Source organism: Hylaeus anthracinus, unplaced genomic scaffold (assembly GCF_026225885.1).
Source record: "Hylaeus anthracinus isolate JK02 unplaced genomic scaffold, UHH_iyHylAnth1.0_haploid 5, whole genome shotgun sequence".
NCBI lineage: Eukaryota > Metazoa > Arthropoda > Insecta > Hymenoptera > Colletidae > Hylaeus > Hylaeus anthracinus.
In genome coordinates this window covers 6,412,432-6,439,652 of record NW_026535322.1, presented here as the reverse complement: position 1 = coordinate 6,439,652, position 27,221 = coordinate 6,412,432, and the positions used below count along the sequence as shown (strand labels likewise).

Below are 27,221 nucleotides of genomic sequence, written 5' to 3'. Positions count from 1 at the left end.
TTACTCGAGGAATCTGTGGGGTTAGAGGAAGTCGAGGTTGGAGGGAAACCACTGAATGGGAAATTTGAACTTGATTATGTAACAGAGTTCGAGTGCAAGATTTCAAGCTGCAAGGGGTGGTACTTCTTCATGGATTGGGGTTTGTGAGTTATTACTCTGGTGGCAAAGAAATGTTGCTCAACCTCTTCGGTGACGATTTGTTTTTCTTATTATCAATTTTTTGTTCTTTTTATTATTGCTAGTAATTATAATTATGTATAAGAAACTAAACGTCCGCATATGTGGCCAAGAGCGTGAAGTGGTTAAAGAATGTTTAGAATTGGGGGAAGTTGAAGCTGGAAGGAAACCACTGAGTGAGAAATTTGAACTAATAGATTATATACCACAATTTAGGAACTGCTTGGAAGATTTTGATCTGATGCTTTTTTATGTATCGAGGGCCTTCAGCCGCTACACTGGCAGCTCGAGCAGAAACTAATCAAAACTAATCAAATGCAATAGAACGAAATATAAACCGAACTTCGCACGTTTCAGCTCCATTCCTCAGACCCTAACAGGACCTCCTGCGTTCTGTTTCAGAACTCCGGAGCAATGTCCCAGCGTGGTGTCGCTCCTGGCGGAGAGCTACAACCCCCACGTGAGATACGGCGCGGCGATGGCCTTGGGGATCGCGTGTGCTGGCACAGGCCTGAAGGAAGCCATAACCCTGCTGGACCCCATGACGAACGACCCCGTGAACTTCGTGCGCCAGGGCGCCCTGATCGCCTCGGCCATGATCCTGATTCAGCAGACGGAGGCCACCTGTCCCCGCGTCAAGGACTTCAGAGCCCTGTACGCCAAGGTCGTCGTGGACAAGCACGAGGACGTTATGGCGAAGTTCGGCGCGATTCTCGCGCAGGGCATCATCGACGCCGGTGAGTCGACCTCCTTGGACGTCGTTAACCGACCCTTTCGACGTCGGTTAACGTCCCCGACTCGAGGGGAGTCACCTGACGTCGGCGGGAATGCGTATCGTTCATCAGAAACTCGACGTTATTGCGGACCTTGTGCTTTTTTTCGGGGAGGAAAAAGTGAAATGGAAGCTCTTCTGCAGCCGTTTATCGCGCTGGTGATGAGGTGTTGTCGAGGGGCTAGGTTGTAGACTGTTTAGGATTGGGGGTGGGTCCATAACTGGAAGCTATCGAAGTATCATCACGGTTGATATCATAGGTTTCTATTAGAATAACGCGTAGAGTAAGCTGATTTTATGTAAGCTGAATCTTGACGACGAGGAACAAAGTTATAGCAGCGTTTAGTATCTTAAAATGCTAAGCTAATTCGGATAGCTTCTCGTGTATCAACATTCGCGAGTCATTTCAAGTGGCAATCCTTATTGACTCGCCGCGTGTATCGCAGTATCGTCAACCGGTTAATTGAAAATCCCCCAAGTGGTCTCCATGGCATCTCGTCTGATAGAGTGCTTCTCCTAATCCGATTTTCATGCGAAATTGATCGAATGCTATCCAAACAATAGCCTCATGTGTAACGATGATAACTGTTCCAGGCGGGCGTAACGTGACGGTGTCTCTCCAGTCGAGGACAGGCCACACGAACATGCTGGCGGTGGTCGGCGCGCTGGTGTTCACCCAATATTGGTACTGGTTCCCTCTGGCTCATTGTTTGGCGCTCGCCTTCACCCCGACCTGCCTAATTGCTCTCAACTCGCAACTGAAAATGCCCAAGCTGGAGATCCGCTCCAACGCTCGGCCAAGCGTCTACGCTTATCCAGCGCCGTTGGAGGAGAAGAAACGCGAGGAGAGGGAAAAGGTCACCACCGCTGTCCTCAGCATCGCCGCCAGGGCTAGGAGACGCGAGTCCGAGAGACGTGCTCGCGACTCCCACGAGAAGATGGACGTGGTTAGTTCGAGGACTCACGCTTTATGCTACAGCAGACTCTGGATTATTATATCGCCCTTCTCGTCTAGAGAATTGTTAAGGGGTACCACTGTTAACGTCATAGGATATTCTAGGACATAAATGTTTGTATTATGCAGTATGGAATCCTCGAAATTAATGCAACAACAGTGTACCAACTCTTTTGCCAAATTTGTTGAAATTGTTGCACAATCAGGGTAAATTGGTAAATCTCTGCTACGTAGTCACTTTATTACATAGTTAACATATTGGTTGAATTTAAAAGGATCGAAATACAAAAGACAAATTGACTGACTCGGTAATTTTAATGTTAATTTCCGTTGTTTAATGATGAATTGCAGGACCCACCAGAGACAAAGACGACTGTCGAGGTGAAGGAGGCGTTGCCCAGCGAGAAAGAGGAGAAGAAGAAGGAGAAGGAGGAGAAAGACGAGAAAACGGAGAAGACTGAGAAGCCAGAAAAAACGGAGAAGGCTAAAGAGTCGAAGGAGTCGACGAAGGAGACAAAGGAGAAAGTGGAGAAGGGCGAAAAGAAGGGCAAGGATGAACCTGAGAAAGGGGAGAAGGAAAAGAAGGAACCCGAGCCGAACTTCGAGAACCTTCAGAATCCTGCTCGCGTGTTGCGACAGCAGCTGAAGGTGATCCAGCTGGTGGAGGGGAGCCAGTACGTTCCTGTCAAGGATCTTCAAATTGGCGGTATCGTGATGGTGAAGCACATACAAGCTGACACGGAGGAGGAACTCGTGGAGCCTGTGGCTGGTAAGTGGACACCCCTTCGCGGTACTCGTCGTACCGGTAGAGTCACCCCTCTAGCTCGCGGCGTGCTAAATTTCGCTCATTGAATCTAACGATCCCTTAAAGCGGACTGGAGAAGCAATTTTACCTGTTAAAATTATTAGCTGTGATCGCTTTTCGATTTAACTAACGAGTATCTTGGAAAGGCAACTTCTTGTTGACATGTCAGAGCAAGAGAAAGCCATAACGGAAAGCTTCGACACTTGCCAGGTATAAAGTACTATTTGAACTCTTTGTCGATATCTCAAAGCAAAAAAAGAAAAACCATAAGGGAGACTTTCTGATAATTTTTACATTTTTTATTCGTACATTTTGCTCTTTCCAGGTGTAAAAGTATTATTTAAACTGTGTTCTTGTTCAGCAGCGCGATCCATGATAACGAGAACGATAAAGAGATTTTTTTTTCCTTATATATCAAACCAAAATTCATTTGCGATAATAATAAATGTATATATATACCAGTATATTCATATTGTAGGCTAAGGTTCGAAAAAATATTTTTTGTACTTTCACTTGTTTACATTAAAATCATTATTCATGGAATTTTCTTATAAAATATTTTTCATTTTGTAAACAAATTCCTAATGATGGCCTCGTTCTGGACCAACGCGTCCGTCTAATGGCTCTGTAATTGACCGTCTATAAAGGGTTACATCTAGATTTGTGACGCGATCGGTGAACGTAGCTGCATCGTGCGAGGAGTTGTCGTCACGTTGCGTTCGATTACCGCCGTTATGTTTCAGCTTTCGGCCCGAAACCCGACGAGGAGAAGGAAGCTGATCCTCCGGAGCCGTTCGAGTTCACCGAGACGTTCACCGAGGAGTAAAGCTCCGTCGCTGAAAATCTCTCTCCTCCAACGCCTTCATCGTCGGAACGCGAAAAAAGGTCACTCGTGCATATGTATACGCGCGCATAATTCTCTGTCTGTAGGAGCGAAAAAGATTTAAAAAAAAAAAAAAAAAAAAAAACTGTCGCCACCCCCAGAACCCATTCTGTCGATACGAGTACGCCGTTCTGCTGCAACACTTTCTTTTTTTATTTTCATACCATTAAGCCCCTGCTCGACATCGTCCGCCATCGAACTGATGCTACGTTTCTTCGAGTGATTAATAAATATAATTTGCTCCGATCGTCAACATGCGTTTTATTTACTGGAAATCCTGTTGGTCGTTTAAGATAACCAAGGATTAATTTCAGAATTTACTTATTTTTTGTTTTTTAGGATTACAAGGTGAAGTTCAGGTAAAATAAAATGCTAATGCATTTGGGTATTCTTTTCTAGCGACACTAACCGTTACAAATATTCCATAGTATATTAAAAGTACATACTTCGAGCAAGCGTCTTTATAACATCTCCCGTCGCAGAACTTAAAAATGGCCCCCCGATCGATCTCACGCTGGACCATTTTTACCAAGTCCAAATACATAACGAAGCCTAAATTTTCTTAATCTTTAAGGCACGCACAAACACCACGTAAATGGAACATCCATTATTAGCATTCGTTTCCTTGGAATTAATTTCCAAAGCTTCTCTCGAATCAATTCGACCGTCGCACCCCTTCGAACTGAAACAGTCGCGGAATCGTCGTTCAAAGCATTCCCAGCATCAGACCTCGGTTCGAGTATTCAGCTCTCCTTTATGCAAACTTCATTCACGTGGGTAGCGACACCCAACGAGCCGCGACTATCGCTTGTAGAGGCAGAGTCGCAAATCAGACGCCTCTGTCTGCCGTTGAAGCTTCCTTGGGGAGCTTAACCGCCCAGACCGGGGCGATCTTTCCGCTTCGCGTGAGAATACGCTGCAATTCCCAGCAAAAACGACTGCCACCTTTCCTCGCGTGCATCACGATGATACGTTTTCGTCCGTTTTCAAACCGCCTCTGTTCGTTTCCGACGCGAGAATTCACAAAGGTGCCCGAGGATCGATGACGTCGAGCCGTCTGACGAACAAAGACGACTTATCAAAAACTATGAACACGACGGAAACCATTCGTCACCGCGCAGAATGCTATCTACAGGGTGTTTCGTTCAAAGTGGAGTTGTTGAATATGTCGCGAGGGTATGAAGTTATCTAGAAAATTGTTTTTACAATGTTGCGTCCTTTTCAGTAATTCGTTCTTTCTCTTCAAATAGCCTCCATTTTTGTTTTTTTTTTATATATAAAGTATATGTTGAATTCTTATGATTCGTTAGCTTTTTGTTGCGAAATAGGCCATTACCAGAAATTCTAATCCTTCGTTTCGAACTTCCTCCAAGGGGTAAAAACCCTCCAGTTTCCCAAATACACGCCTCTGTTTTTCCCGAATCGTTCCACTCGCTGTCTTTAAGAATTTATCTACGGCAATAAAATCGACACACCGCGCACAACACGCGGTTGCCTCGCGAACAACCGTAATTTCCAATGGCAAGAAAAGTTTGCCCGTTCCGCTCTATTAATTCCCATTCCTAGCGTATACTCATTAATCTTGCTAAAATATGTACCTCGTTTCCGCGCGTAAACGCGACCGGGCGAGCAACCGAACTAACGATGACTTTCTAATTAACTCGGTCGACATTAAAGCCCGCCACGAACAATATAAATTACCATCGACGTTCAAGTATAACGCGCGACCGAAAGCAATTTCTAATAATACATCTACACCGTAACTTTCGGATCTCTCTCGTCTGATCGCGTGAAAAATGCGAATAATATCCCGCCCGTCTGAAAAACACCAGGATTCCTTCCACGCCCGGGGGACGCGAAAATCGCAAGACGAGCTTCCCGTAACTTTACTAAAAATTTACATCAGCGACGCGAGTTCGAATTCCGTGGGAATGCGAATCCTAATTTCGCTGAAATATTGACTCGCGGCGCCGGCCGTTGAACAATTCCGTGGCCCAGTTTTTTCGTTTGTATTTTCGTATGGAGATTGTCAGAATTTAATATATTCGGAATTCCTTGGGCCCCAATTTGCATCCTAATGGAGACAACACGCACGTCCCACCCGACCGAAATAGTCACTGCAAATTTTTATCACCGTAAACTGTTAATTTTTTACCATCTTTTTGTCTACTGCGTGCGTATGCAAACAACGTAGAATCTGTATGGAAATTCTTCGGTTGTAGAAGCACATTTATACTGCGTGTCTTTTTTTAAAATTTTCAGGAAAATAATGGCAACAGTGTAGTTAATGTTTCTTAACGACGATTTTGTTTTTACTCCGACCCTTTCTTTAGCGAAACTTCAAGCGCAACCCTCCGGAGCGACTCGATACTGCACATTTCGCAGATTTTAAAATCGCTTTTCAGTACCCTTTCTGGCTGCCTTTGGTATCCACGATTTACGCTGTGAACGCAAGAAAGACGAAAGAACCACGGGTTTCGTGCTGCACGACGAGTGCACGAGTGCCTGTCAACGGTTTAATGGACGGGGTATTAGGAACTCGGAATTGCCGGTTATGCTAGGAACCGTTTCTTCGTTTGCTCGCTGCCATTTACATCCGGTAATTGATACTTCGCATTTGCAATTTTTGTTAACGACCGCGATTATTATCGTCATCTGACTATTCTTTATGTCGACTGTATTTCTTATATTTGTTAAGGGCTATCTAAGATAAAAAAAATCAGCTCGATCAAAGCGTACACAAGGGAACATATCCAATTGTCCAATAATTCCTCGATGATTGCTTAGTGACTATAAAAATCGTGACACAAGAATGATTCTTGAAAGTTACTATCGTTCTATATGCTACTATAATACTATTTACAATCAATGGAAAAACCAATAAATTATTTAGCTTTTGTTTTGTATTTTTCTGAGAACTACCTGCCGCATAAGTTTTAACAAAATCGGCGTGTGACAATTGGATATGTTCCCTTGTCAGCTGGAACTGCACTCTTCGTGCAAACTGGCTCACCTTCGAGTACATCAGACTGAGCGGCAGGCTCATGGCAATGCTGAGGACCCAGACGAAGAGAATTTTCAGGATGACTCTTCTTCTGGTTTTGTTGCGTCCGAACTTCATGGGGTACCGCAGGCTCAGGTATCGATCCACGCTTATGGTGCAGAGGTGCATTATGCTCGCGGTGCAAAATATCACGTCCATGCAGATCCAGGCGAGGCAATAGACCGACGGCAGCGGGAAGTATCCTGAAATAAAAAATTAATTTTTTTTTACGTGGAACGGTAACAGGAAAGGTATTACCATGTTTAAAAATAAAAATAAAAAATTGATGCGTTTGTGTAAACGGTTTCACAGTGTTTTCATTGTCAACGAAAATAATATTCATATTCTATTCGCGATATTTGCAAACTGTTTCATTCTAAAAGTGAATCCACTTTTATATTTGTTGTATTTAGAACAGATTGTTTTGTTGTCTTTTTTTTTTTGGCTAAATTTAGTACTAACGAAAATTGTTTACTTTATAATACACGTTCACCTTTTCCAGACAATAATACTGAAAATAAAATGAAACAAATACTTACAAAACTTAATAGTAAACGAAACACTCAAATACATGTACCGAACGAAGCTAACATTTCCGTAAACACGATTTGTAAAATTAGATTGGGAATATGTGGTCGGTCGAAAATACTGTTTAATATCACATTTATCATTAAACGTTGAATATTTATCGTCCGCATTTATAATCATAAATTAATTATTATTTGAATAGGGATTTAATTTCACACGGAACGTGTCGGTAATGAAAAACACGTCCACGATATTTTTTTTTTTTTTTATAAATATTCTAACGCTCGAAGAACCGCCATGCCTTTTTTTTCTAAATAAATTTCTACCTCCTGGCTGAAAGGTGAAACAACACGCTCGTTGACTGGAATTAAATTTGTATACCTGGAAACCAAATTGAAAATTAGTGTCGAAATAAACGGACTCCTTTGTGCCGTCGAGAAATTGCCTGGCTCGGAAAAGCCAGTTTAAAAATTTTCCTCGTTTTCATAACCGTGCGCAGCGCTTTACGTATGATTGATGGAGAAAAATGGCTCTCTCGTCACGGAATTGTTTATCTTGCGGGGAAAGTAACAATTCTCGTGAAATGGAATTCAAAAAAGATTGGCTGTCTTACATTTATCTTTATGATATTGAAATAATAATAGCGACAACAATGCATCTTCGTTGGATCAGAATTTCGTGGAATATTATATAAACACGAACATTTCATACATCTTCTATATATATATATATACTAAGTTTCATTCTGACTTAGTTAATTCTTCATAGAATTTAGAATGATAAATTTCCCAAAATTTCTGACCGAATATCGAATCTTGTTCCTAATACATTTTTCCCAATTTTATTATACAAACTCCCGCGTGCTTTGTATATTTAATGTGTTTCTATACGCGAAGAGATAAATTCAACGAAATCGAGTATGGCGAAATTTAAATTCGTAAGGTGACCGTCGGAAGTAAAACTCTGCAGAAGTCTGGCTAGGGTTAAGACAGTAGTTGCAGATGTTCCAATTAAAATGTAATATGGGAAGCTTAACGACTTCCCTGTACCGGAACCTAATTTATACATTTCCAAGTCTAGTCACACCGGGCTGATCTCCAGAATTATTAAGTTAGCCAACGAGCCGGGATGGAAAGATAGAAATTCTAGGAGCGTCGTTTACATCGACTCAACCAGAATTACTCATCGTTCTGAGGGCTGTTGTTAGTCAGCGCACGTCAGCACGTGTACCCAGCGGTGGAGATACAGAGGAATCGTAAAAACAGCAGGGCGCGAAGACGGGCTCGCGCTTAAATGTCGGGTGTCGAGACCTTTGGGGACTTCCGAGAGAATCCTAGGTATTTTTTACTTTTACGACGTGTACGATATTCCATCGGTGGCTTGGACGTTTTAAGGGATGGAATCGCCTAAGTGGCTTAATTATCGCTATCAAGACAAGAAAATTATGAGTATTATTTCATTTCCAAGTTTTATCGTAATTTCGAGTGCAATGACACTGCGACTACCTAGATAAGAAAATTGCGAGTATTGCAAACAATTCTATTACTTAAGCGACAAATAGATAACGCTCGAAGTGATTCGTGAACATTTTAACTCTTGGAAAATCTCCCGTGGACGTTACTTTTTCGGCGCATGCCATTTCTGATAAATAAATTTCCGTCGACAGGTTCAAAGGGTGAAACGATTGCTCCCGTGCGTTGAACGCGAATTTGTAAAGTCGGAAACCGGATTGGAAGTCAATTTCGAAATAAATGGATTCTTCCATGGTGACGAAAATTTGTCCACGCGATGAAATTTGCCATGAAGCTATAGTAAACGCTTTTTAATCTATAGTTGCTTAATATTTGTTGCTATCCATCGAGTACTTCGACTAATTAATAGACTGCTTATGCAAGGGGTGGGGATCATGTAGGAGATAATAGATAAAAACATAAATTAAAGTGTATATTCTACTTTTTTATATTTTACATATTTACGCATCTGTACACATTCTTGTATATTTTCGAATATTTACATTTGTAATGAATGCACAAATATAAAAAAGTTCGCTATTCTCTCGAATGCACCTCAGTTTAGGAAAGCTGTTACACTAAAACGCGGTAGATTTTTTAGGGTTGTACAATTTGCGGAATTAATATAAGCCGGTATATAAAAACAAATGGAAATGCTTTCGTGAAAATATCCTCGGCGAGCGTTCCCATTTTGTATATCGCCGTCGACTTTCTGTCGTTGAAACGCGCATAAAAATGACATGTTAACGAAAATTGAGGACACTTCTTCCGTCCGTCGAGGTAACGAAGAAAGCAGGTAAAAAATCGCGTATCGCGATGGAGCTCTTCCCTTAATTGGAAACAAGCACTATTTTTGTAAATTACGCAAACACGTACAAACTGCTGGCAAATTGCAATTTTGGTCGTTACGTCACAAAGGTACCAAACCCTCGGAAAAATTAATTAATTAAATAAACTAAATAAATTGAAGTAATGAATAACAAGAATTATTATTTAAGATCAGATTGAGTGCTTCGTCTTGTATATTGATAAAAAAAAGTAAATTCTAATTTCTATTCATTTGTTTATCGTATTTATTTTTGCGTCTTGCTCTCAATTTTCCTAGAAACACGCATGTGATCCTAAATAGTATATATTCTGCTCAGCTTCCAACGATTACAACGTCTCCCGTCGTTGAATATCAAAATTTTCTGCAAACCCGTGACACGTGTTGTTTTAGTTAATTATGTCCTTTATGGAATCGCAGCCTTTATTCTGATATTTCTAAAGCGTGCACGACCGGAAATGGAACATTCGGAATATTCGTAATAACGTTTCCCTGTGGTGGTTGAATATCATGATGAATTTGCATTGACCAAGCCTACGGTTTTAAAAGTAATTACCTCGAAAGACTTAATACTTTCACACACGCTACGATATAATGACGTATAGAGTGCCAAGTATACGTTAATCGGCATTCCCACGTCACGATAAAATATAACGCAAACATGACGGTGATAAAACGAAGTCACAAAGGAATACGATCCCAGTTGTAAATACACGTCACCTTCGTACACGCTCCTTTGATACATGAAATTAATTTTTAATTATGCTTCCACCTTCTCACAACAACTTTTATCGTGTCGCGATAGAAACTTTTCAATAACTACTAATGAATAAGCAGTAGAGAAAGAAATACAAAAAAAAAAAATTATAAAAATAACGCATCACTGGTACCTCCAGCGAAAACGTATTCTAAAAGAATATCTGTAAAATTATCAATTCGACCAGTAATAATTAATTCCTTTGCCTGAAAACAATCATTTTCCGCAATTCTCGTATCCGTACACCGATTCTATTTTAATGAAAAATTCGTTGGACAGGAAAATTGATAGTAAATATTATTATGCATCAGGCGCAATTGGAAAACAATTTCGCAATCTGATTGTTTTTTACTGTTTCGGCATCACAGAAAAAATGTTTAATGTTTACTTAATCTGATTTGTCGCGTCTTCTTATCGCCTGACTACAACAGCATCACTGCTGTATTACGAATTTTATATAGCAGTAACAGATTAATTATCATACACATCGTATCGATTTTAGCAGGAGAAAGGACACTGTGTTGTTTATGATAGTATCGTAGTTAGAAAAGTGTAATATTTACATGTAGTACAAATCCAATGGTCAGAAAGGGTATATTACTCTTGGTCTGACCATATACGATCCTATACTACTTCCCGCTCTGACCACCTCGAAACGCAAAAATTCTTACGCTGCTAAATAGCGCACCAATGTCGCGTCTTTGCGCGCGAAATTTCCAAAATTCGCGTGTCTCGACTTTTGTATTAATCCAATTCGAGGGTATCAAGGTTCCTCGGAAATGTTAACAACTATTTATTCCGTAACCAGCGGATCCGGTTACGTACGAAACTCCGAAATCTCCGCGAATTTTAGGGTTGCCTCGGAGTTAGCCGGCAATTTCCGAATCTAGTTACCCCCGAAAGGCCCCCCGCGGACGAGATTATTTCGCAATTTAAGAAGCCGGTTACGCGGACGGTTTTCCAGGACACGGTTATCGCGGCGTGGCGGAATTTATTAAAAAGGTGGAACGGCATTCGTGTCGGTGTGGATGGAGTCCTTGCGGTGTCCTTGCATCATGTAATAGCACGATGATGCGACAACATTCACAGGGACAGGTGATACTGTACGGTCGAAAAATGAACGAGAGAAGAGATTGAGAAAAGCTGTTCGTTCTTTTGATAATTAGTAATTTACAATTTCATATTACCTATATGTATATATTTAAGAGTATGTATGACAATTCGGTATACGTTTTCTCCAGGGAATTAAACCCTATGCCGAGGCTACAATCAAATCTTATACTTATGCGTATATATTCTATATATTTCCACGTGTATGTACGTAAATATATATCATTTTTATATTTCATATTTATATTGATATTTCAATTATTCGTTCTTTACAGACATATACATATAAGAATAACTGAAATATAAAATACTACATTCAATGAAATACGATTCGACGGGAATTCTGTGAAAACGTGAAATGACCGTCATCGCTTTTTATTCCATTCAACAAATATGCCACCCTACTACATAAACATGTTTTTTTTTTTTTATAATCCTCTGTACACTCTTTTCAACCCAAATGCCAATGCCCCCTCCCCATTTCCCAGGCCGATGGCGATCGAATAATTAATTCAATCCCGACGGTACGTACAGAGTCGTTGGAACAGAAACAGGCGACGATGAGGATTTACGGTTCCAATTTGCGCGATATCCGAGGTTTATGCGCGCTCCGTCGACGATTATTAATAACCGCTCGGCGTATTTAAAATTCAGCAAACCGTACGGCGTGAGTCGGGCAACCCGTCGCGATAATATTTATGAAGCCGCGATCGCCGTCAATTTATTCGATCGTTTGTAACAATAAATCCCGACGTTCCATCAAGAATCCGCGCTCGACTCTTCCGGGCCATTGTGTTTCCGATAATCGATCCGATCCGACGCGTGCACTCTTTTTTTTCATCGCTGCATTCACGGGCAGTAAAAACAAAAAAAAAGAACAGAAAATACGAACAAAACAGAAAGGGACGGGTACGAGAACGAAAGAAACAATGTCGTTTCCGTCTGAAATGATATATACCTTCGTTGTATGCCGCTCGGTGAGAAATTCGTACCCGCGAGCTGAAGGGAGGAATCGTTTTCCAGAACGCGGATAATAAACCAACGCGAGTGGATTTGCTCGCGAGATATTGATTACACCCGAGCAATTAAGACCCGATTCAACCACCCGTCTTTGCGTGCATCGTTCGGGGCTATAACCTCTTTCCGTTTCAACGTTCCCTCCCTTTGAAGGAGAATGTGGCTTTTTTCAATGTTCATCTCCTTCGTGTACGATCATCGTTTCCGTCGGTAAGGGATTCGTGTAACCTTTTATTTTGCATGCTTCGCAAAATTCTATTACGTACTTCTCCAAGTACATGTACAAGAACGTATCGCATATTCGATATACATTTTGTAATATTCGATTATTCAAACCTTCAAACATACGTATTATTTGCTAGTAATTATAAAGATAAAATCGGAAGAAATACGATGCTGTCGTTCGAAGGAGAACCAACTTCTAAATGAAAAGAACGTGTCAGGGTACGTGATGTACGCGAACCGAATTGCAGTTTTCGAACTCAACCTCAATTAAACTTAACCCGTTTTCTCGCAAACGATGAAAGCAACTTTAATAACCGTCAGCTGAGGGGGGGGGGGAAAGTATACCGAAAAGAACCGCGACACTGGAACGGTGCGAGAAGATTTACATGTTCAATTATCCATTTGCTACGAAAGCAATTCTCGCATGTTGGTTCCAACAGGGCTCACGTGTCGCGGCTTCGCACGTGCTCGAGCGAAGATAACCCTCCCTCTCGACATTTTTCCCGTCTGTGTCGGTGTGAAAACGTTTTCACGCGACCAGGATAATATTTCGAGCTACAAGGGCGACGGATTTAACTGCCGTGACATTTACAATTTTTCGCGTGCGCGAAATGGCGGATTCGCCGAGGCGCGATTTTCTCAGCTGATTTCAACAGGGGACGGGACGCGTGAAAATCATTGCTGTATTCAAATATTTTGGTTTCTGAAATGGTTGACTCAGTAGGTGATCTATTTTCCGGAGTTTATTACACGTCTTTGAATTTATTATACGTCTTTGAATTTATTATACGTCTTTGAAACATTTCTACCAAATTGTATTTAAAATATTAAAAAATTGCTGAAATTGTTGCCTTTTATATTATAGGTTACTTTGTTAAGAGCTCTAAGTCAATGGAAATTTAATCTCTTGCTATTAAAATATTAGTCAATGGCTCTGACAGGTGACCAACGAAGAACCATCATCGAGTTATTCGATGTTGCGATAAACTCATACCGTGGAAGCCACAAGGATGATTATTTCGAGAATCGTTCCGAATCTTGCAACATCCTGACGATTTTAGTTAATCAACGTCCTTGAACATGAAAATTTAATGTCGCGCTAAAATATTCCGCGCTGTATACTACCCGGTAACGCGCGATACCCATTGTGACCTGTTCATAAATAATTCGTCCGCGCTCGTGCATGTATCGTTATGAACTTCCCATGGCAATACACGATGCATGTGTACGATACGAACGTGTAACAGACGATGAATCGAAAATAACGATCCAAAATGTATGAATGCGCTCCGAAAATCACAAGTTCGAGAGAAAATCCACTGCATCGAAGTTTAGGAATTTTGTATTTTGCAAGCAGTTGCTCCCGTTTTGGAGTTTACCGTGTAAACAAATATTAAATACGCAATTTAAAAATCCCTTTCAGGAGACTATTTTATAGATCAAAATCAATAGGTTGAAATGTATCGATAGACTACGAATGTTTATGCAAATTCAGAGAAAGGATTAAGGTTCAAATCAAAGTATGTTTTTATGTTCCAAACGATGTAATTGGTATTTTATTGTTGATATTTCATTGAATTTTGCATCTATGCCCACCCTTCTACATTTTCGCACATTTTCCAGTTGCCATAAATGCACGAGCATTCGTGAAATCGATAAAACTTTGTTTCTTTTTTCCAAAAAGTACGCGTTTCAAAATGTTTCTAGGAAATCGATTCCAGATCGAACACACGCCTAGTTTCTGCCAATTTTCCACCGCGGTACATTTGTTCGTCAGGTTTTGTGTTCCAAAATTCGGTTACAGTTCCGTGGTTTCGAAACGGAGCAAATTGAGACGCGACCCGCACAGCGAAACACGCGAGTTTCCACGACCTTCTGGTTCCCGTGCAGCGGATCCGTGTAAATCCATTAAAGTTGTAACCGTACGCGAAAGCTTCCTGCGTCAAACTGATCCCGACGAGGAGTTAACGCGGTTTTAAGTTTCAACCGTGCATCGTTCGATAACATTTCCATACGCTTCACAGAACGATATTTCGGCGATCTAGCGGGATAAAACTTACATGGTCCAATATCTCGGAAACTGTTGGGCCGTCCGCGCACGAAGCTACTCAAAAGAAACGTAATTGGTGACGGAGATCACAGACTAGTTATTGGTTAATACAACCAATTGGAAATACAAACTTATTGGTTACTAATGATTTTGAACATTTTTAGAAAAAGCATCTACCGCTGTCCGTGCGGTGTAATATTACAGCAAAGTCATGTTCTCGAACAATACTTTGTCACGAATAATAGCGAGGGCTAATGACTGCGAATTTGTAAAGTGTAAAAGTGCAAAAGTGTAAAGTATATATATATATATAGTATATAGAATTCTGTATATATTATTCTATATTATTATTATTCAACATCCTAGAGCAACTCGCGTGCCAGTCAGCGTGCCACCTATTCCGACTTGAAGTTACTTCAGTGTTGCATCGGTCTCGTCAGTGAATTTCGTTTAATTTTTAACTCCCTTAACTGCAAACGACTGGACCAATTCAAGAGTTAAAGACGTAGAATCATGATTGGGCCGCGAGTAGAAACTTCGTGGGCGACGTGGAAGGGCAGAACTCGCGAACGACCGTGACTTTGGCGTGTCTCGGATCCCGTTGCTCGTAGACCGCTGCATATTGCAACAGGCGGTGCACCGCGTCGCGCGGTTGCATTATTAAGAAGTTACCCTAACGTACCGTCGCGACGCGTCGGCGTCGTTCCCGTCGCCGCAGCTGCGACCGCGCCAGGAAGTTTCGTCGTCTAAGGGAATCTAATAAGCGAAGACAAGTAAATTAGACGGTGCGAACTTTTATCCGAGTAATTCCATTCTTGCCGATGGTAGTTCCTTTTCGTGGCTCTCCGCTTGTTACTGCGGATTTGTCGGACCGCTGTGCCCGGGTTCGAGTGGAAATTAGCGTAACCTGGCAAACGAGCCACCGCTGAATGTTGCTTGATTTATCGCGGAGAAGTGGAAAGAAGAATCGTGGAGAAGTTAAAGGTGCAGCGCAAAGGGCAGACGTGGAAACGTGAATTGCGAGTAGGTGACGATCGATGGGGGATGCTGACCATGGAACCGAGAAGTCGATCAGCCTTGGTCCTGTGATATTTGTGTCATTTTATCGTTGAATAATTGATATTTCTGTTAACGTTTGCGAAATAGGGAAAACGGGAAATAAAATATTGAAATATAAAGGTTGTTAGTCGGATACAGGGAAATATGACGAAATTAGATGGAATGAGATTCGATACGATTAGGTATCGTTAAATGTAGTCAAATACGGTGGAGTAAGATAAAATAAGATTCGATGTAGTTAAGTATTGTTACATGTGGTTAGGCATGGTGAAATGTGATGACATATAAAATATAATATGTATGTTACGAACTTAAAATATAAAGTGTCGAATATAAAATATAACATGAATCTTGAAATCGAAAATCTAAAATATATGCCACATAATATGAAACTAAAAATATAAAGTCGTGAATATAAAATATAAAACGTACAATGTAGTGTTAAATATATATATATTGCCTTAAGGAACCAAACGCAATAATAAAAGCAAAATTATTCTAAACACCCGAGAAGCAGACTCACAGACCAATCAATTTCCCTGGTTAGTCACAATTTCTCCTTCGCCAAAAACACCAACGAGAGCTTTCATTTTGGCGCGTCTCCCCTAGCGTACATTATCATGAACAGGCCACCTAATTGAAGGCGCATCAGCTAAGGAACTTCGATAAGAGAGCAACGTAAAGCGCCGACGGGGTCTCCACCAGCACTTTCAAAGAACGTGGTGTCGGCCAATTGAATACTCGGTCGACCTTAACCAGATAACCGTAGCGATCCGCGAACGAAACCGTAATGCTTTCTGCAAATTCGCTGCTCGCGAATGCCACGGGCATCCACTCGCGGCTCGCGAGCAATTACCTGGAAATATTCGCCTAACCGTATCGCGCGAATATCGCCTGGCAAAAGTAACTACGGTTCGTGCACCGAGCGGTTTCTGCGAAACGTTCGATACCGACGCAACAACAACCGCGATTCGTGATGCATTACGGGGGCAGGGGTAGTTGTACGAGTCTCGCGTGCACGCGAAAACGACTCGTAAAACTCAACCATGTTTCGATATCGTCGATACGTTTCCCTTCGAAATCGATACCCTCGCGTTTTGATATTTTATGTGAAATATGAAATACGATGAAACACGACGAAATGCGATGAATCGTAACGACGTATTTTATTTTATAAAGAGAGCAAGTTGGAATTTGATGTGTCGAGTGGAAATATATTTTGGGGATGAATGAATTTCATTATTTTGTGAATATTTTTTTGCGAGGCAAAGTTTTGTTTTCGAGATTAATTTGAATAAAATGTTGTCCATCTCTAAAGACGTTCCAATATTCAAATTTCTATGAGATGAAATTAAGCATGACGTTAAGCAATAAATAAATGTGATTCACCAGTCGAATAAATTTGACGAGTAAATGTTTTGATTTCGTGATTAATTCGAATAAAATGTTTTCCGTCCATGACGACAACCTATTATTCAAATTTCGCACGTACGGGTAACGTTAGGAGACCACAAGGCCCGCGTCTAACATAGGTATAGTTCAATCTGTTTTGAAAATAACGGAATAACTAAGTTACTGAGCGTGCAAAGTAATGAAACGCTTAAAGGAATTCAGAACAAAGGAGATGCACATTAATAATGTGCCGCGCAGTATCGTAGGCAAACAACGGTGAACCGAGTCCATGAATATGTAATTTCTCAGCTGTATGGAAGTTTCCTTCGACACGTGGAGCTCTGTTAATTCCTCGCTTCTCCGTGCATTTATCGCTGTCATTTCGTCGCGGGACCGGTGAAATTCTCTACTCGGAAACAGCCCTTCTAATTCACACACCCCGGCGCCATTGCGTCGCGCGCTCTATGAAATGTTAATCGTCTATAATAATCGAAAATCTGAGGATCGCGGTGGTGCAAATAAAAAACAAAATTAAACCTTATTTCTTCTTCTTTCGCCACGTTACATCGTGTTTACGTTCCTAATTACGACCTCCATTTCACTTCTCCATCCACGTTGAACTCTTTCACAAGTCGATCGATCTACCAAATTAAAAAGAATACACCATTCAGGAAATTCAAAATTTTATCGGCGCAACGTCCATTAAATTCGTCAACGTTCTCCCATTACCCGCGAGCGTAATAGCGACGAAAATTGAATTTTTCGCGACAACCCGGAGCACGGAAAGGCAAGTTTGTACGAACGTTACTATGGTCGCGAAATTAAAGAGAAACCGTTAGACTACTTGTTGTACACGGCCTGGTCGACTGAGAACACTTCCGATTCGCAATACACCGGCGCGAGCTCTGCGGCTTTCGCTGGACACGCGTTTTCGTGGCTTCCGTCGAAAATGGTGAAATTGTTATGCTCGTGACGCGTCGTTTCGATTCAGCGGAAGCGCGACCCATCTCGTTAACAATACACCTCCCGTTGACGGCTCGTCAACTGGGGGTAATAAAATAATGAGATAGTCGTCGTTCTTCTAACTAAAGTATCGTTTGCGATGCTGCGGCGACATGGGCGTAATTGTTAACGCGTTACGTCAACGTTCAATATATTAAATACAGCGAAATACACGAACCACGCTTGGAATTAATTTATCCGACTATAAACTCTTTGCTGGATGTGACGTTCTCGGGATAAATGAGCACTTGGATTCGAAAGCAATTGAAAAGTCTCACAGGTGATTTTGATGATTGTTTATTATTTAATTGATCAAGGTACGTAGTTACGATGGGACGTTCGAGAATTCATTCTTTAGGATTCTTCTATTTTTATTATTCATCCTAAATACAGCAAAACATATGGAACCTTCGTTTCTATTTGTCGCATGTTACGGTACATAAATGTTAGGGATCACGATGAAAACGAAATATGTGGTAATCCGTACAAAATTAGGAGGAGTTTAAGTCATCGTTTCACTAGTTACGAATTTCTCTGGAAATTATATGCCATCCTTGAAAGGTACAGTCTTTCGAATTCTTCTATTTCGATTCCAACTACTCTATTCTAATTACTTTCCCCATCTCGGCGCCAATTCATCACGCCAACGTCGCGTCGTAATTTCACTCGGCGCACTCCATTGCATCGCGATTTCCGTTCCATACTATAATTACACACGCGATATCGTCAGCCAACCGAACACGAAGATAGCACGCGTCTCGCTAATCGTGTACGTCTGACGCGCCAGGAGGATTTCTCGCGGGGTGCTTGTGTCTACTTCGATGAAACAGGATCGCAGAATGCAGCGGGAAAATTCCCGTTCAAGTATTAATTGCATTTTAAGCCCCAAAGGCGAAGCTTAGCGCCCCGTAACCAGTCGAACTGCGCTGCGCGTGATTAAATCCTGGTCGTTTTGCGAAACTGTGCAACGACTGACGATATTACCGTCGATGCCACCATCGTTTCACGCACTGACGAAACGAATTTCCGCGCGTGATTTCCCTCTGGGTTCTAAAAATGCTTTTAAAGTGGGAAATTCATCGCAAAGGAGTCATTGATTTCTGGCCCGTATTGGTTAATCTGTACAGGTTGGCAGTATCAAGTTGTTGCGTGTGTAACGTCTGATATTTTACCATGGGAAGTTGTCCTTGTTTTGGTAAATCATTCTATTAACACACTCGCTACCACTGACGTGAATTTCTTTTTATTTTATATACTACGTATTTACAATATTGATATTTCAAACCATATTTTGTAATTTTCATCTTCGACCGTAACGATATAAATTCGCGACGTCCAGACCCTGAATTTTATTATTTTCGTCAGTACTTGATTGGCTCACTTTGATCCTTATTTCGGTCAATAAACTTCATTTATAACAACGATGCAGGTTTATTAATTTTTTGTTGACAAAAGTGAACATCTCACTGCGTCAACATAATAATTTGTTGGAACGTCGACATTGTCACGACTATTACCAATTGTTGCACAAACGTTAGAAATTCTTTAAACGAAGTTCGAAAGACTGATAACTCATTCAAAGCTGTTCGTGTCTTCTTTCGAACTATCGACCCTAGTTTTTACACGCAAGGCAGTCGTCCACGAACTTCCTCCATTATGCATTAACTTCGTTGAAGTTTCTAGCAACTTCCAATTGCTCTTTCCGAGTGTAAATTGATCGTGAAAGAATGTTTTCACTCGGCTATTACTTCTCCTTTCATTTATTTCTAATCCCCGATTTTTCTTACAAACATGTGCGACTTAACGATTATTTTTCACGCGATTTAATTGTTGTATCTTCCAGGTGTTACCGATCGCGAATTACAATACGCGCGTAATTTTAACGTGCAATTAATTTACGAAAAACAGTACTCTCAACGTTTAGCTGTCGTCGCCGAAACACAACTTTCGCGTCTGTTTTACGTGAATGTAAATTAAACACGCGTAAATTGAATAAATTATTTGACCAATCGTCGGTATCGCGGATAATTTACTTGTTTAATTTCGCATTCAACGCGCAACATCGCCACTGAAATAACGAGGTAAAGAATTGTCGGCAATATCGAGTCATTAGGTTTTTTTTTTCTTTTTTAGTTTTCCTGAGCGAACGATGTCGTTGGTTCTATTCTCGTCATTCTACATTCTTCTTGTTTTTCACTTTCGTCCCATTCACTTCGGAACTGATTTTTCTCGATTGTTTCCTCTCGCGCTGTTCGATCGCTCGCCGAGCATAATTGGCGTCCCATCAGCGGACCAACTCTTCTTTCTGTGTTTCCAATCCGACTCAATTTCCTGATTGGTCCTCGTACGTATCTATAGATTGCCAACATCCTCCTTCTCCTACTAGAATTATGGTTTTCAGGGATCGAGGATTAGCATAATTCTTATTTGAATTAAAATTTTAAATGGCGAATAGAAAATATACAATTTTGCATTATTTTATCGTTGCAAAAGTAGTATAAACCTTTAAGGGGATTAGCCGATCGAGAAATCAATGTTTTTTATTGCATTTTTCGAAAATATTATCCTTTCTAAATAAAAATCAATTTGATCTATACGAAAAATTAAGTAAAACGTAAAAACAGAAGTTTTCTCAACACGCTCTTACAGAAAATAATTAATATCTTCACAAAAACTCAAAGTAATTGCACACTAATTTTTATCGTCTTTCTCTAATCGTTAACGCACACCTGTGACAAATTTCAAATACCCGGAGTACGTACTTTCTTTCACAGTGAATTTGAAATCTGACAAACGACGCTTCGAGTAAGACCATCCTCCTTAACGAGAAAACGTAAACCTCGGCATGAACGCACGCTACGCGCATATTAACCATTCGAAACTGATGAAACGCCGGTGTAAAAGCTGTGTTCGCGACCTTTAATGGCTCATCTGCCACGAAGATGAAAACGCAAATTTAAGCAAATGAAAACAAAAATTAGAGTGCACGGAGTTCCTTCAAAAAAAAAAAAAAGAAAAAAAAAAGAAAAAAATGAAGTACCACGGTGCTTCAATTATACAATAAATTTTTCCCATCCGTTCCGTTGGAAAAGAAAACATGGTCGCCATTCGCAGATATTCGTTACGAAAATATCTCCGGCTGTTCAAGATGCGCGGGCACGGACCAAAGTGGACTCTCGTGGGAAAATAATATTTTTACCTCTCTCGTGGAACGCGAACGCTCCAAAAGACACGGAACCGGAGAGGTTAATCTTGCATTTGACAGCGACAAGAACCATATCTGCGCGGGTTGACGGCTACCGGACTCGACGTGCATGACAAAAACTAGCATAAACTTCGCGGGGAATCCTAGAGCATCCGGGTAGGTGCTAGTCTCCGATTCTAATGGAAGCCGCGTTTTTCGCTGGGTTTTCTTCCGTGAACGTTTTGTCCCATGGCGTTGCGATTCTCGCGTAGAATATGCTAGAGGACGTACATAATTCGCAACAATACATATCTCAGTTGGCTGGTCATTTTTAAATGAACTCGGAAGTAACGATTTCGAGAGACATCTTAGAATTAGTTTATTTATGTAAACGGTGCTTCGGTATATTTCGGTAAAAGTAAATTTATGGCCTTCTGAGTCGCAAATTATTGCGACAGAAAATCGTATATCTTCTTTTTAAAACAACAAACTTCGTATCGCTTTTCATTAACAGAATAACAACCTGTGTTAAATCTTGGCGCCCAAGGCGAAACGCTTTAACGTGCAAAGGGTTAATTTCTATTTCTAACGAAACATTTTCTAAAACTTTCTCGACGTTAATCTTCACAAAAACAGAGCTTGTATATGAACAACAAAAATCCTCAAATACTTCAATTAAATATACTTGGTTAACGTTTCAAGGACCCGAGACTTTTCCAATAGATTCAACTTTTACTTCGAATGCATCCACAGCGCAGGATTGTTTGCAAACTCGATTATTAAATCAGTGGTTTAAACGGAAAGGCCAATCCACAGTCGACTCGTGCTTTTTGCGTTCGTGGCGATTCGTCCACCTGTCAATTCGGCTCCCATTCGTCGAACTTTCGGGCCAGTTGCAGCGAGGTAGAGTACTTGGAAGTAGTTTCGCTGAATGAGGGTTGCGAGGCACTGATTCAGTTCGGAGTTTTTAGGTTGACGGTGGAACGTCCTTTCACAGGATTAGGCGACCGACGGGCGAGCTTGGGAAACGGGCAAACGAGCTGGCGAAACCGTTTTTCGAATGGAGCGTCGCTTTCAATATGTTTTTCAGCTGGCTCGGTCTCTTTCGAGACGCAACTTGGAAGATCGACCGAAGCAACGTAATTTGTATCGTGCGAGAGACAGCAATTTCCTCTGCGCGGAAAATCGACGCGAACAGTCTAGTACAAAAGAGTGTCGATATCACCTTGGGGGCAGGTTTGGGAATTCTTTTGTGGCAATTGAAAGGCCGAATGTCTATTGTCCGAGGGTGTTCGTTTCCCTGACAAGGCCTTCAACTGGAAATCGAAACGTGGCATTAGGTAAAAGGCTTTTGAATTCTCTTCGAATATTGTTTTAATACAGTAATATATCCAGATTAGGGCAATATTAAGACTAGGTTCGGCTTGAGGTACGCTCTGGATTTTGGTGACACGTTAGGTTGATATAGTTGAAAATATTTCTATTTAAACTAGAGTTATGAATCGTTTAATGTTAAGGCAAGAAATTAATTTCTAATAATTATCAAGTACACTTGCAATTTGTTAGAAGAACAACAATAAGAAAAATCTGCAGGCTGCTGAATAGAGAAATCGTATAGAGAAATCGTATAGAGAAATTGTAATGGCCATCAGGTTGAGACTGAAGTTATGCACGTAAATGTAAGAAAGATCGAAAGTGTCCAAAATAATTCAAGAATGAGAATATCCAAGATAATTGAAGAAAGAAGGTGTCCAAAATAATTCAAGAAACAGGTGTCCAGAATAATTCAAAACTTCTCCGTTGCACCTACTGCAATACATCCACCATGACGTTCAAAATAATACATTCTTTGATTACTAAATTGCACTAACGAAGATGAAAATACGCCAAAAATTAACATTCACGTATCCGTAGAAAAGTATAGTTTCTGCTTTCCATCGAGAGAAATACAAGACTTCTCCGTTGAACCTAATATAATACACCCTCCCAAGGCGGTACATCCATCATGATCGTTTAAGATTTACGGGACGGATACAATCGCGTACGTGTAAAAATTTCACCGGCTGGGAAGTCGGTGGTCATTATTTTTGAATTTCTAAACGTTACCCGACCGTTCCAGTTCCGCTTTCAATTGGTCGTCTTACGTGCGGTTTCTCACATTTTTAGAGCGGGATCGGTGTCGATGTCGCGACCGTCGATTTAATCAACTTGGTCGAATTTATGTCGCGAAACGTCGACGTCTATTTGATTTTAAACATCGGTCCGGCGACGCGCGGGGTCCGGATTGGATGAAATTTAATTAATGGCTCGTCGACCGTGCGCGTAGAAGCTCGTAGAATTTCACTCTGGCGAGTTCCATGGAATTTTCAATAGCCACCGATTAAAGAGCATCGACGTTGAAGAATAATGGATCGGACGTATCGAAAATATTCTTTTAACCGACCAGAACGTACCACTTGCTGTATGAAGTTCGACAAGCAATCGATGCACAGGGTGTATTATTCAACTTGACACTGTAAAGTATCTCATCTTTAACGATACGAATGTTCTGGACAAGTATTACATAAAATTTTATGGTTTGGCTGCATTGATCAACCATCCCTTAAGAGATAACAAAAAATATCTAGGTAAATTGAAAACGAAACTGAACAATAATTTGTTATTAATCACAGTATTCGTCCCTTTGTCTCGAAGAATTTTTCCCTCGAAAAATATAGAAATTGACCCACTTTCTTGTGTCTTGAAAATGAATTATGAGCAACGAGATTCCCCCTACACTTTCTGAGAACTTTGCAGCACAAACGAATTTAAAATTTTTAATTTACGAACGCCTGCGTCCCAGGGAATGATAAACCCGTAATCCAGTGCAACGGAAACGTTACACATCTCTGAAATATCCTCTTACATCGTCACTTCCATCCTGGGTAGCCGTTCCTCGCATCCTAATGTTGCGATTGCACGGACTCGAGGATCGTTTCTCGCATCTGGGCGCGCAATGAAAAACAACTTACCACCAGATTTCCCCAAACAGACGGAATTTTCCTTACGAACGGCGAACGAAACGATCGTAATTTATTTAAATATTTTCACTGGGGAGCCGCGCGATCCCTCATCGGAAACAGACTCCTGGCCAACGGAAACCTCATTATCGAACAACCTTCATTCGATTGCTAGAGAGGGTTTTAGCATTTTAATGAAAGCTTAAACCGTTTCCACGCGATCGAGTCCATTCGGAGCGATTCGACGCCATTCTTCACGGGTAAGCCGCGGGTGCAAGAGATCCTGAGAGCTAATGTCGGACTATGGAGAAGCTTTGTTCACCCCCTGCCAATGAGATGCGATCGACGCTTCCCTTTCGAAAGTTGCAATCCTCTCCTGCAACATAAGACTCGCAGGATTCCATTAGGTTGTTGCAACAAACGTACCTAAAAAATTTAATTATATTGCATAGCTTGCACTAAAGTGTAAACGAGAAAAGTGCAGAAGAATCGGAAGAAAATAGCAAATGGATGAATAGGTGCACCAATTTAACAACAAATAAACAAGAAGTAGCGGTATCATCCCTAGTATCCATCTCGAATAAAAAATTCAATTATATTCCATAGTTTGCACTGAACTTAAAGAAACTTTCAACAAAAATTGGAAGCAAGCATCAAATTGATGAACAAGCATACATCCGGAGGAATACCTCATGGAAACATTTGTTGCTGAAACTTTTTACGCGGCGCTTCCCAGACACGTGCTCACTGGGAATATTTTACCAAGAATTGCAGTTCCTATCCGCAACGACGGGATCCCGGCAAACAATTGTGGGAGCGAAGAAAAATCACGCGGAAAAGCGTCGACGAGCCAAACACCTGCGCCACCACTGTTTCCTCCACTTCGAGCGAGTCCTACTTGAAACTTGGCCGCGACTTAGGCGACAGCTTTGCAACCACGCTTAAACTTCGCGACGAAAACTTCGTACTTAACGCTTCGCGGACGACGTAGTCGGCGGGGTATGGAGATGCATCCGCGGGAACCGTACCTCGAAGACGTTAGCCGAAACTAATTGTTGAATTTCGCAACCGTGTAATTCGAGAGAGATAAACGTATCGAGTCCCAGCGCTACTAAATATCAAAGTTGATAACGGCGCGGAGCATAAATTTCCAGTCTTTATTACGGGCTTAATACCCTTGATACTCCAGTGACGTTTCGAGGCTCGTTATAGGGGGACCGTTGCCAAATAATGGAACACGGGAACTGGGCGTTGAATTTTATTACTGGATGTATTTCATTCTTAATTGATTTTTCGCACTTCGTTTTATTGCGAAATTATTATTTTACTAGCCTGATTATTTTGGAGATTAATATTAATTGTATTAATAGATATGAAGGTTTAATATATGTAACTTATAAAAAATATATATATATATATTTTAAACATACAAATTTATATATATTTATATATATTTTACTTCATTATTTTCTGTGCCAATATTATTTTACCATCACGCACAAGTCTTCATATATATTCTGAAAAAGAATTCTGAATCTTCTAAAATTCAAGTTCGCAGGGTGAAATAGTGAGGTTCGGCGAATGATGCTGCCCCATAAACTAGCCTACATTTAATTTTCCCGTAACACGATTTTCCTTTTCCTTTTGGTTATTCTTTCCCTTCGGTCGAATAGCTTCTAACGTCACTCGCACCGACTGAACTCTTACGAAGTTTAATTAGGTATAATAACGCTCGAATTGAATCTATTCAAATATCTTGCTGAGTCGATTAAAACTACCCGTGAACTGTTCATCCAATCGACACGAACTTTGCAGAATGGAATTATGGAGTCGTCCCATCGCTACTTATCCCAACTTATGCATTCTGAAGACCTTCTTTTGAAGACAGTGTTTGCGTTTAATATTTTTTTGTTGGCCGCTACTTTTCGAATCTCGATATGCTAATGGAAATACCAAGCGAAATATCAAAAATTGAATTGAGTGGAGTCAATGGAACCACACGGCGTCGAATAAAAATAATACGAACAAGTTTGTGCGGTCCTCGAGCAACACAGTCGGGGTCACCAAAAAAGGAATCATTTCTCATTGTTTCCCAGAAAAGGAAGAAAATCGTGCACTTCCCTCGGTCCACGGTGAACTTATCTCGACAATTCCGAAACTTTTTCAAACTGTGCTTCGACTGAGCTGAATTTCAACCCCGGAAGATTCCCGTCCTTATTGCGCCTCCTTGCCACCCACTTTCGGAATAACTTCGGTAATCTCGGTTATGGTTGACTCAAGTTTATCCGTGGAAGTTATTTTCCGCCGACAAACCCATTTATCAGGTGCCCGCCTCATTTTTTGGAATATACCGCTTCGCCATCGCGCTCCATCTCCATATTTTTACCATACGTAATATGCATATATATATGTATGTATGTATGTATGTATGTATGTATAATTAAAAATTTTGTTTATTATTTTAGTTACAAATCTTATTGATCTTATAAGAGTAACTCTTCACTTCTTTAAAGAACTTTTATTACCGAAGTATCTTAATTGGATAGAAAGCAGTAACGTTGCGCAATAATTGTGATCGATTTTATTGCTTAGATCGCGTTATAACGGGACAACTTTAACGAGAGCACGCGTCCTCCATGAAACTTTCAAGTTTTATTCGTCGTGTCACGTTTCGAATTGCTCGCTGCCGGAACCGCATCAAACACTTTGCGGAAACTTAACGCGTTTGAGATTATTTAATCCCGGTGGCACATGTTCAATTTTCGCGAATAATCTGGTATTTCGGTATCTGGTCTTCCGGTATACAGAATTTCAAACTTGCAGCGAGTAATTTCAAACCTGACATGTAAGTCGTTTCGAGATGTCAGAGGAATAGTTTCAGGAATAATTTCGCTGCTATCAGTGGTGATTGAACATATGGAAATAC

At 40.8% G+C, this 27,221-nt stretch overlaps 2 protein-coding genes across 4 annotated transcripts in view; one reads left to right on the top strand and one right to left on the bottom strand.

The window, feature by feature from the left end:
- Positions 1-3,845, top strand: part of LOC128895688 (26S proteasome non-ATPase regulatory subunit 1) — a 64,827-nt gene extending 60,982 nt beyond the window's left edge. Inside the window, exons 11-14 of the mRNA XM_054158510.1 lie at positions 580-914; positions 1,544-1,896; positions 2,256-2,673; positions 3,453-3,845. Of these exons, the coding sequence (XP_054014485.1) occupies positions 580-914; positions 1,544-1,896; positions 2,256-2,673; positions 3,453-3,535 (1,189 nt within the window). The 3' untranslated portion in view covers positions 3,536-3,845. The remainder of the gene's footprint in view (positions 1-579; positions 915-1,543; positions 1,897-2,255; positions 2,674-3,452) is intronic.
- Positions 1-27,221, bottom strand: part of LOC128895689 (alpha-2B adrenergic receptor) — a 73,242-nt gene that overhangs the window by 24,140 nt on the left and 21,881 nt on the right. For all 3 annotated transcript variants that reach the window (XM_054158511.1, XM_054158512.1, XM_054158513.1), the window contains one exon: positions 6,606-6,838. In XM_054158511.1, coding sequence (XP_054014486.1) covers positions 6,606-6,838 — 233 coding nt within the window. The remainder of the gene's footprint in view (positions 1-6,605; positions 6,839-27,221) is intronic.